The sequence below is a fragment of the Tachypleus tridentatus genome, chromosome 5 (assembly GCF_004210375.1).
Source record: "Tachypleus tridentatus isolate NWPU-2018 chromosome 5, ASM421037v1, whole genome shotgun sequence".
Taxonomy (NCBI): domain Eukaryota; kingdom Metazoa; phylum Arthropoda; class Merostomata; order Xiphosura; family Limulidae; genus Tachypleus; species Tachypleus tridentatus.
Window position 1 is genome coordinate 12,039,562 of NC_134829.1, and position 12,314 is coordinate 12,051,875.

A 12,314-nucleotide genomic window follows, 5' to 3' on the forward strand; every position below is an offset into this window, starting at 1 on the left:
ATTAAATGATTATTTAATAAGAGTGTTAAAAGTTGATTATTTTGAAAGTATAGTTATGAAAAGTTTTGTGAAGCAGTCCGGTAAAAATTGTACATGGTGTGTTTAGTTCAATAGTTTTGTTGACGCCATCCTTCTAGAAACATCTAAGTTTTTCATTAAGTAAGTAATGCTGCATCATAGCGTATCCTAGTTGGTGGAAAGTTCGAGGCTTCAGTAAGATAACATACATATATATATATATATATATATTTAAGGTTTCTTACTTTACATGCACACACACATATATATATAGGAGACCAAACAAATGCAAGTTAATAAAAGTTAGCAGGTGTAAGTGATTAGCCTCAACAGGTGATTTCTTTAGTTTGTTTTACAGCTGGAGATAGGAAAATCATCTCTTTGTTATTTTGAAATTAAGCACAAAGGTACACAATGGACTATCTGTGCTCTGTCCACCATGGGTATCAAAAGCCGGTTTATAGCATTGTAAGTCTGCAGACATACTGCTGTGCCAGAAAAAATAATTTTTCCTGTCTAATGGGTTCTAAACTAATTGAACCAGCTTATGATAAAAAGAGACAATTATTTAAAGCTCTGGAAGCAACTGTCGTAACCAACAAAAGTTAAGGAGCTCAGAAAAGGTTAAGTTAGAGGAAATGAGGTTACACTGCGAGATGGTTAGTCTGTCTAGCTGTAACGAGCGACGTCATAAAGTGACTTTTACAGTTTTACAGACAGAAGGATAATAATTACTCTTTGTAAAAGGTGTCCTAAAGTATATAAATCTGCCTGTGTGGACTTTAACGAAATGGAAAAATTATTGGCTTTAAGATATTGGTCAGCACTGTATTATGTCGTATATACGGAAAAGAATCACCATGGTAGTCTGTTTGTTTGTTTGTTTTTAATTTCACAAAGAGCTACACGAGAGCTATCTGTGCTAGATGTCAACACTAGATGCTACTTTATAACACTCACACAACTGAAAGGGCGAGCATTTTTAGTGTGACGGATATTCGAATCCGTGATCTTCAGATTAATCTTAAGCACCCTAACCATTTCGGACCCCATGGTAGTCAAGAATGTAAACCATCACTACTTCTAACTATTAAAAATTAAAAACACAAAATTAAGTTCTTGATACTGAATCAATAAACAATTACAAAATAGAAAGGGAAATTTAACACATATTTTACATGGTTAGAAGAAGTTTTCTGAGACTGACGTTCTTGATTAAAGTGAACAAAAGTTTCTGTATAAGAATTATTTCATTAATTATCTAAAATGTATTGCAGCTTTACTGAGTTGTTTTTTTAAACTGGTTTACAGTGTGTTACACAGGTGTAACTTGAAGGTGTCCCACATCATTTTAAACTGGTTTAGGGTGTCACACGTCGAATTAAACAGCTTCACAGTAACGGGTGTCTTAACATTTTATCAGATTTATTTATCTTGTCGGCTATCCCACATAATGCTAGATTAGTTTGCCTTAATGGGCGTCCACCACTGTGTTGTATTGGTTTGCCTTGACGTTTGTCTCACATTGTATTGTATTGGTGTTCCCTAACCGTTTTATGTTGGTTTGCCTTGATGAGTGTTCCACATCGTGTTATACTGATTTGCCTTTTCTAGTGTACCAAACAGTGTTGAACTGGTTTACCTTGACGTGTTCCAATTCATGTTGACATGGTTTATACTGACCAGGTTTCTAATTCAGGTTAAAGTGATTTACAATGACGGATGTCCAACATTGTGTTAAGGTGATTTACCATGACTGGTGTTTAACATCCTCCAAGTTGAAGGAGACTCACGAACCACTCAAAATCAGCGTTTATCAAGTGTGCTAACTCATCACTCTTAACTTACGACCATAAGGTTCATTAAAAATGTTCTTTCTTTCGATGTCTTATAAAGTTTTTCACCTAAGCTAGAAATATAATCAAATCAAAACAAAAGAAAATTCTCAAGAGCTGCAGCACTTGAAATTATTTTAGGTAGGAGTGGAGTAAATTAAGCTATGACACATTCGTATCTTACAGTACAACTATTTTGGAATTTTGCTTAAGGATATTTTATATACAGAAAGATACCTTTTGTTAAATATGGTAGGTTGCACCTATTCAAATATCAACCAATCTAATGAGTATTAACGTTGAAACATTTCATTTTTTAACGTTGTTATTTTAAAATTGGTTTTCTTCTTTTCATTAACGGGAGTTTGGTCTTTGTAGGCCAGGAAAGGTCAGGTTTAAAACTAGTTGTTTACTAATGTTGGTTTGTTTTGAATTTCTCACACAGCTAGCTGTCTCTAATTTAGTAGTGTAAGACTAGAAGTAAAGCAGCTAGTCATTAAAACCCCCTGCAAACTTTTGGGCTACTCCTTTAATAACGAATATTGGCACTGAACGTCATATTAAAACGACCCCATTGCTGGGACGGGGATTCGAACCCGCGGCCCTCGGATTGCGGGTCAAGGGCCCTAACCACCTGGCCTTACTAATCTAATCATAAAGCGCAACACCTTAAGACGTATCTTACATTTGTTATTTTAAGATTAGATACACTTTTTTCATTAGGTAAGTGAAGTATCCGTGAAGTGAAGTATTATCTGAACGTACACTTATAATCAAGAAACTTCGAAAAGTGAGAAAATATTTTTCTCCTCTGATGAGTACGACCAACGGGCAACACGTATGTCTAATTTTGTATACTACGATTTACAGAAAGCAATATTTTGCATGATTTTTTTTTTTCATTTTTAATCTGCTGAAACCCATATTTCTAATAGACACTACTAGAAGGTTTTAAAACACGCTCCTCTTGCACGTGAGCTTGATATTTGCGTGGGGGCATGACGAGTAAAGCATGAATGTGCGCGTGACATTAGGCACGTTTAAAGAAACGAAACATTAACGCTACGTTTATTCACGAGGAAATCAATGTGACATTTTTTATTTTGTTGTAAACACTGAATGTATTCGGTTTGGATGAATTTAGTCTTTACCGTGTTTCTATGGAGATATGTACATTAGAAAATAGTTCAACACTGCTTTTTCAGTCGGAAAGGGATTTTAATACATGTATGTAGGATAAACCAGAAATAACACAAGTTTTGTGAGAATGGAAATAAGAATACATAAATGGAAAAGATCGCCTGATGCCCAGCAACAACAGCTGAGATTTAACAAGTAAGTCTACTTTAAATATTACTACACGTTTCTGAATGTTTGTGCTTTTGTTTCCTTTGAATTTGTGAAGTATAATATTTCTTTGAAACACGAACCTTTTAAAGGAGATATTTACTCCTTTAGAAAGAAAAGTTGAAAACAAGTTTCAGGAGTGGAAATTTAATACAAATCGAGAAAATACAGAAATCTACCTCAAAACATGTTTGGATCACGTACAATTAATTTATTCAAGCGGTACGTATAAAATCCATGCTGTTTGTATGAAGTGTTAAAACGTTTTAATTACATCACATTGACCTGTGGCCTGGCATGGCCAAGCACGTAAGGCGTGCGACTCGTAATCCGAGGGTCGCGGGTTCGCGCCCGCGTCGCGCTAAACATGCTCTCCCTCCCAGCCGTGGGGGTGTATAATGTTACGGTCAATCTCACTATTCGTTGGTAAAAGAGTAGCCCAAGAGTTGGCGGTGGGTGGTGATGACTAGCTGCCTTCCCTCTAGTCTTACACTGCTAAATTAGGGACGGCTAGCACAGATAGCCCTCGAGTACCTTTGTGCGAAATTCCAAAAAAACAAACAAAACAAAACATTGACCTGAATCTCTTTGTAAGCGGGTGCGTAAATGACTACATACATCATACTTATTAGGAACGTTTATGCAAGCTACAGCATAAACAGCTAGGACGCATTATGAATGGTGTGGTAAAAGCCTATCAGGCTTCGTGTTTTTGTGTAGGAAGGTGAAAACTTATAAATATTTGTCATCTGGAAAGAAAGAAACAAAAAAGTACGAAATATCAATAAGAATAAACGGAAGTCTAAAACAGTTTTTACAAACCGATTCAGACACTGAGATTTTCGGGCGTATCTTGATACAACTATCTAAACCGTGGGCTTATGGGTCACATTTACAGAACCGTTTAATTCAACTTGAAGGCTTGAACTACTATTTTGCACTTTTTCTAAATTTATTATAATTGCCGCTATAAAGCAATCTTAATTTCCTTAACCAAGTTACGAATGGTAATTAGTAAGCCAAATTTGGGACCTGCTTTGGAGGAATATCGTTGAAAATGTTTCCGAGAAATCCTTGGATTCTCTGAGGAGTTGTGTAAAAAATTTTACCTTTGTGTAAGCCTAGGGACAGAGATGATTCGTTTGGTGTGAGCGTGACACACACACAGACACTTAATCTTATTATACAGTTGTTTCTTAGCCATCATTCCCCACCAATCACCGTGCTGGTTCGTGAAATTTTACTAACACAAAAAAATAAAAACTGTTAGAATACTGTTACTTCATTTTCGTTAAATTTAAAATATCGAGTTTAAAGTTGTCATTTTACTTTGGTCGATTAGAATCGAATCTAATTTCCATTTCTTTCAGGTTAATTTCTTTTTCGGCTTTAATAAGAGCTTGTTCGGCCTCGTGATGGTTAGTTTATCTTTCATCTTCGATACGGACTTGCTTTTTCTCAGCTTGATCTTTCTGAGTTACAATATAGGCTTGCTCTTTGTGGGTTTTAATACCGGCTTGCTCTCTCTCTCAGATTTGATGCAGACTTCTTCATACTCGAAACGTTTATTTTCTCTTTCAGCTTCGATACGAGATTGTTCAAACTCGATTTGTTTGAGTTTATGCTGGATTTCTAACTTATCTTTATTACTCAACTCTGATTGGCTAGTTGAGACACTAGAGTATTCTTCTAATACTTCCTTGCACAACAAATCATCATCGACTAGTATTTCAATAATACACTTTTTAGTTCATTTTCTCTCGTTGATTTCTTAACTTTTAATTTTAAAATTTTAACAATTTCGAGCAATTCTCTTCTGTTATATTTTTCTAGTTGTTTGATGAAGAGTGAATCAAGAAAAACTTGATAATTAGACGTGATCAAATCTTGTTAGCATTGATAAACATAAATTCGATCAAAATTTTAATTTTAATTTAGAACAAATTTTGTCTCCGATTCAGATACCAGACAAGCATCCAGTTTATTATGTTACATATTATAATTAATCTTGGACGAGTCTTCGATTTATCATGTTACGTGCGTTTCACGTTACGTATTATTATTTGAAATAAACGGAACCTGGAATTTGAAGGTAGAAGTTAATTGTAAGTCATTGTGCAACAAGTTTATGAAATTTGCCAACAAGATTAATACATGCATTTTTTCTAAACACAAATATGTTTTAATACACAAACAATAATACAATTCGTAATAACAGTTATTGCAAATAACGATTTATATACAGAGTGTTTTACAAATTTAAAAACAATCCTGAGTCTTCTATCTTGTCTGGAACTGAATATTTTATCGACGGATCACGGAGAACGAATTAATTCTAATTTATACACAAAAGTTTTACAAATTTATAAACAATATTAAATCTTCTATCCGGTCTGTAACTGAATACTTTGTCGACGGTTCAGCGGCCAAATTAATTTTTATGTTGATACACAGACACACTTTACTTGAAGGGAATGCTAGCCAGCTCTATTCTTCACACATGAGTTTCTTTTCTTGACGAAAATATTTAATGTCTTTGTAGAAGTATTAAGTTCTGAAGTTAATTCACTGAAGTTTGTAATGTTAGAAATCTATAAACATTCTTTGTGGAATATATGTAGTTTTCCTATAAATAAGCGTTTATCACAATTATAGCTTCCGAGGCTTATAGTATACTGACTGTAGCAGACCAACAATATTATTAAACTATGTCTCAGCATGTTGATTTATAAATTTTAAGGAGACATTCTAAAAAGTTCACTTGGAAACAATACTGTCAATCAATAATATTAAATATACATTTAGTACATTGTTGATTCTTACGCTCAAGAATATTCTACAAATTTAGAGAACGGGCGTAACTTTTGCGAAATACATTTAATGAGATAAGTTACATGCAGGGGCGTAGATCCTGGGGGGATGGGTGGGATACATCCCTCCTTTATTTTAGAAGGGGGATATGGTGCATACAATCATCCCCCCTACGGTTTGGTTTGTTGAATTGTTTTATTGCATCACAGGCCTACAAATTGTGTGTTTGTTCATGTGATTTTTGTGTTCTTACCAATCGAATTACATAATTAGTCCTAGATGTAGGCTTTTTAAGGAGCCGAAATGTACATCTTTAATATAGGCGTGCTTCTAAGCTTTTCGATCTAAGCGATAGTTCGTAAGTATCAGTCAGTAGGCATAAGTATACATGCAAGGCTTGCAAGCACTATCAAGACCTACGTCTTGTACGTAGTGTAAGATTAAGTAAAATTTTCATCACAACAGATTGAACAGAGCATGAAATTCGAAAATATAACTCCCAAGCGTAAACTCCTGTGACCAAGATCTGGCAGGCCATTTGTAGCTTGTAGCTGCATCAATCTTATGTGTATATTGTGCGGTTTTCCTACGCCATTTGTTCTTATGCATGTCTAGCCGGTTTTATTGTCGAACGCCTTACTCTCCTTAGCTGCCGAAGCTGCTGACCATAGTGTACGTTTAGTGCACAGCGAGCGACAGGTTCGGGCCGCTCGGATCCAGACGCGCCATACATCACTCCCCTCCGTTCCCTTTAGTCTGAGCTCACCTCGATTTTACAACAGGGCTCATTAGACCTGTGTTTGTGGCCCTCATTAATCCATGAAATTTCAGATTATCACCGCCCTCTAATAACGTGCTGGTGCTTTATGGTAAAAGAACAATATATTCTCCTATCATTGATAGTAAAAATATTGTATTTTCTTGTATAACAAAAGGAGCGATTTCAACGGCCTGAAGCCTCTACTCGAATTGTATTGCTAGTTTTTGTTTAGGTGTTTTTATTTAATAGACGTGCTTATAGACATTATATCACAACGTGTTTGCCTTTTGATGAGTTTTAACAGGAATATAATATATTTATGATTGTTTAAGTATTTTTCTAGAAACTTGCAATTACTTGTGTTGTAACTAGCACACATTATTGTCTCAGCGATGCCCAGGTGGTCAGTCGGCTTGGTAGTCACTGTGAGATTCGCGCGTTCGACTTAAATACATTGTACAGTTCAGTCCTACTTCCATTCTGTTCTATCTTCGTTCGTTGTACGTTAGAGTTTTTTAATAAAGACTGTATTTTAGGCTGTTCAGTCATCTGGGAAACAGATTCCAATTATGACAAGCAAGCGTCTGAAACTTTCCGATATTAGACAGTTCTGCAAGCCAGTTACTAGTACTACAAGTGACAATGTAGATGCAGATAATCCAACAACCTCAAGCAAAGGAATAGAAACTTGCCATACAGAAGAAATACCATGTTCATCAGAGGACGAGTCTGGAAATGCCTGTGCAACAATTGCACATCATGAACCACCAGATAGTTGTGAAACAAGTTTGTGCAGTAATGAAAAAATTTGACACTCCACAGATACATTGGGAACGCCATGTCATCCAGATGCACAACTAATACCCCAACAGAAAGCAAAATCTCAAAATATCAACTTACAGGGCAAGTGGTTTGATGAGTTCCCATGGCTGCACTTCGACAATCAGACTCAAAAAGTCACATGCTTTAATTGTGCAAAGGTGGAAAATAGAGGCCTTTTTACAGGGAAATTGGAGAGGCCAGTGGAGTATATCTTCATATCTACCAGGTTTTAGAACTGGAAAAAGGCAAAACAGAAATTCAACTAACACCAATCCTCCTCTCAGCACAGATTCACTATATCTCCAGAAGGTTCACTTGATGTAACTCCAGTGACTGTACAGCTACATGATGGAAAAACGAAGCAGCAGGAAGAATACAAAAGAAGTTTAGCTAAAATATTCAGAAGTTTACGTTTCTTACTGTGTCAAGGTTTAGCATTACATGGACATACTGATACGGAGGGGACCTTCCTGCAGTTAATGAAGCTCCTGGAAGAGGAAGATCCTGAGTTGATGGCCTATTTGTCAAAGAAAACCACATTCACATCACTCCAGGCTCAGAATGAAATAATGGAGATGTTCAGCCATCAAATATTTGAGGAACATAGCACATGAAGTGCAGCAAAGTAAAATCTTTGCATTAATGGTTGATGGCACTCAAGATGTTACAGGTGCCGAACAGGAAGCAATATGTGTACGATACGTAGATGAGAACCTTGATGTCCATGAGACATCTCTTAGTTTGTACAGTGTTTCCAATACAATTGGTGAAACAATATCCTCGACTATATTTGATGTACTGACTAGACTCAATTTATCACTATCAGGATTAAGAGCACAAACTTATGATGGAGCCGCTAACATGAGTGGTGCGTACAGTGGATGTCAGGCAAAAATAAAAGAGAAGAAACCGTCAGCTTTGGTTTTTCACTGTGGAACACACAAGGCTAATTTAATAATGCAACATAGAGTTGAAGCTTGTGAACGTGTTCGAGATTCTATCCAGTGGGTACATTAACTTGGTGTCTTGCTTCAGAGGTCAGGCAAAGAAAAGACAATCTTTGAAAATATTGTATCGTCAGACAGCCACAATGGTCCAGTTAAATACATTCACCTACTGTGTCCAACACGCTGGATGTGCCGCCTGTCTGCAGTTACATGTGCTAATGATCACTACAGTGACATTGTTGATTCTTTGTCTAAATTAGCAAATGAAAAATCAGATGTAGCAGTAAAAGCACGAGGTCTGCTGGACAGATTTGACAAAGGAAAGACAGTTTTAGGATTGTTGATGGTTCAGCATCCATTAGCTGCATTAGAGGAACTAAATCGTGCATTTCAAGCAAAATCAGCGACAGTATCTGGCATGATTGAAACATCTGCAATGACAGTTGAGCAATTGCGGGTATTGCGAACAGAGGAAAATTACAACAAGGTATTTGATGAAGCTGAGAAAAAAGGTAACTTTCCTGGATCTGGTGCCTATTGAACTATCACGCATTCACAGACCCCCCAGAAGGATCACAGGTGATGGCTCAGCACACCATTCTGCAACAGCTAGAGATTACTACAGAAGCCAATATTTTGAATTTTTGGACACAGTCATAAAACATCTGACCACTAGATTCAATGCAGACAACAATGACTTGAGGCAATATCTGGCACTTGAGAACATGATCACATCAGGCAAGATTGACAACTCGGTTATAAACTTCTATTCAGAAATCTCTGCACAACGGCTCGAGTTTCAGTTGCCCATGTTCAAAGGAACAACAAAAGCAGTATCTCTGAAAGGTGCGAAGGATGCTTACTGTAAAATGCATGAAACAAGGCAGAAGATGTTTAGTGAAGTGTTTCTTCTCATGAAAATTTTGCTTGTAAGTCCAGTATCCAGCTGCGAATGTGAACGCAGCTTTTCTGCATTAAATCGTTTGAAGACGTGGTCAACTATGTCTCAGTGCCGCCTCAACCATGTAGCAGTTTGTCACACTCACAAAGTTGAGGTCGACAAGATAAATATAGAAGAGCTTACGAAAGAATTCATAAACAGATCATCACAAAGGAGGTCTACGTTTGGGAACATGTAGACTAGAGGACTAAATGAATCTTACTTCAATGAAAAGTATGAATAATTATGTGCTACATTGTATTAATGTGTAATTTTCAAGAGTTCGCAAAGACATTTTAATTATTTTTATCAAACAATATGAACAGGTTTTCAGTAGATATAAACTTATCAAAGGTAATTACTAATTTTATTAATATTTGAAAACGTAATTCATGCAATGAAAGTTATTAGTAACCTTGTAAAGTATAATGGCCATCTTTTATACTGTGCAGTGTGCAGGAATAAATTCATGTGGCAGTTAATTTGTGACACATTTGTCTTTATCCTATAAATATTATGAAAACTGTTTACAACACCTCACTTATACAATCCTACATGGAAACCTTGAAGTATCGTGGCAACAAGATTACTCTGTGACTCCATGTTTACAGCTTTCAGGTTCACCTAATCAGAGATCACCAATTTGCAAATTGAACAGTCCACATAAGTGGTTGCAAAAATCACCCCTCTCATCGGGTGTAAAAAATCTACGCCCCTGGTTACATGCATTTTAAAACATATATATAAATGAAACAAACATTAAAACAAGTGCATACTAGTAAATCTGTTACAATACTAATTTTTAGATTTAACATTTTTTGTCGTTCTTGTATTTTATTGGTTTTTGATAGTTTATACAGCCATTCTCTGGTATCGAAAAGGTTGAGTAACTCTGTTCTAACTGAAATTTATCAAGTAAGTTATTGTATAAGAGTAGTTGGAGCTTCACAATGTGAAAGAAGGTTTAAACTAACTAATCTTTCAAGATGAACCACAAGAAACTATAGAAACCAGTCGAAACGTTTCCAAATAAAGACAAACATGTAATATATGATTATGAAGCCTGTTGAGTCTTTCAACACTACCTCCTTTTTATTACAATACTAATACATTTTTATCATCTTATTGAAAGTTAATTGTCAAGTTTTTATCGTGATTATTACTTGTAATTTGTTTTATGATAAAAAAGTAGATTTAATTATTCATAACATTTTAGGAGATATGCAGAGATTTGTTACTACTTTTACTTAGCTACTGGAAATACGGACAGTTATCTTTTGTCTCGTGTGGATAACATAGCTATTGTTAATAGTAATAAAAGCGGAGAGAACGAGTGGCGAGATTTTGTCATCCCATTTATGATAGATGACGGGAAGTTACGATATGCGCGCTTAGTATAACGATTCCTAATAATAACGATAGAATTGCACAGGTACACAATGGACTATCTGTGTTCTGTCTACCTCAAAGAAATGAGCCACGGATTTTCGCAATATAACACTGCAAACTTGCCTTTGACCAACCGTATTCGAATAAAGATGCTAAATGTATGTTTTTATTTATAGCAAAGTCATATTGGGCTATCTGCTGGTTCCACCGAGGAGAAACTAACTACTGATTCTTGCATTGTAAATCCCAAGGTGTTGAAACAGTTTCTCAATAAAGTAATTCTAAAATACAATTAGTCGAAAGTGTAAACGAAACTGGTCAAAAACTTGAAAATCTAGCATTAATTCGCATTATTCATGTGTTGGTTTATCCGCAGATTCCTTTTACAGTTGAGGGGCTAATAGAACCAAACTAGGCAGAAGGAAAAAGCCCAGGGTAGGTTCTTTATCTATACAACATAGTTCACTGTCGTAACCGGAGGGGGACTACAATGTTTTCAATAATTTATAATGGGCATAAAAGTAAATTTTCAGTTTCGCTGAAACTAAATCAAATTTTATATTTCTGTTTTCTACCCCTCCAGATTCCGAAGTTGTCTTGTTCGACACTGCATTCACACCTCTCATTCAAGAGCTATTTAAATAAAATGTGGCACACGAGGTCAGGTATTATGGGTGGTGTTATAACGGGCTTATTTTAATATATACATACTCCTGCAGTAGATATAGAGGTAATTGAATTATCTGAAGAGCTCTGTGAATAAGGAGAGAATTGTAGGTATATTATGCTGGTAATATTATTCAAATGAGAACCTCCTCGGAATTAGTTTGCTAAAAATTATAAGCAAACTTACCTTTACAAATACAGTAATATACAGTCCTGACCAAAATGTTTGCATACCGTTCTGTTTTGATGTTACATGCATGATGTATTTGTTGAGTAAATGTCCGGGTAGTAACAGAAAGTTATGATTCCATAAACATGTACGAAATGTTATTTTGGTATACATAATTTTTTGAGCATTTTTTGTCAAAATACACTTACACCCCAGTTTTTTATAAAAGGGTGTGCTTTTTATATAATCGTTTTCGAAATGCATCAACGCCTTGTTCAAACAATTTCTCTGTACTTGGTTTAGCGTCATGTTTTATCATATACAAGACGTTATAAGGCATCAAGTTGTTCGACTGTCCAGAAATGGTATGAACCAAACGTACATTTCCAAAACAGTAGGGCACCCCAGAGTACTGTTTCCAGAATACCGAAACATCATTGAACTACAGGAAACACTGTTCCATGAAATTCCACTGATAGACGCCTAAAAACTACTTCCCGAGTTGACTACGTTTTGATCAGGTTAAAAGGTTAAGTTCGAAAGAAGTCTTGCAATATCTTATGAGAGGAATGGCATGAACACGTTAATTTCATGATATCCAGAAGAACAG

The 12,314-nt window shown here is 35.7% G+C and overlaps 1 protein-coding gene across 1 annotated transcript in view; it reads left to right on the forward strand.

The window, feature by feature from the left end:
* The first annotated feature begins 2,864 nt into the window (after positions 1-2,864).
* LOC143250528 (uncharacterized) overlaps positions 2,865-12,314 on the forward strand; it is a 62,939-nt gene continuing 53,489 nt past the window's right edge. Inside the window, exon 1 of the mRNA XM_076501201.1 lies at positions 2,865-3,188. Within this exon, the coding sequence (XP_076357316.1) occupies positions 3,121-3,188 (68 nt within the window). The 5' untranslated portion in view covers positions 2,865-3,120. The remainder of the gene's footprint in view (positions 3,189-12,314) is intronic.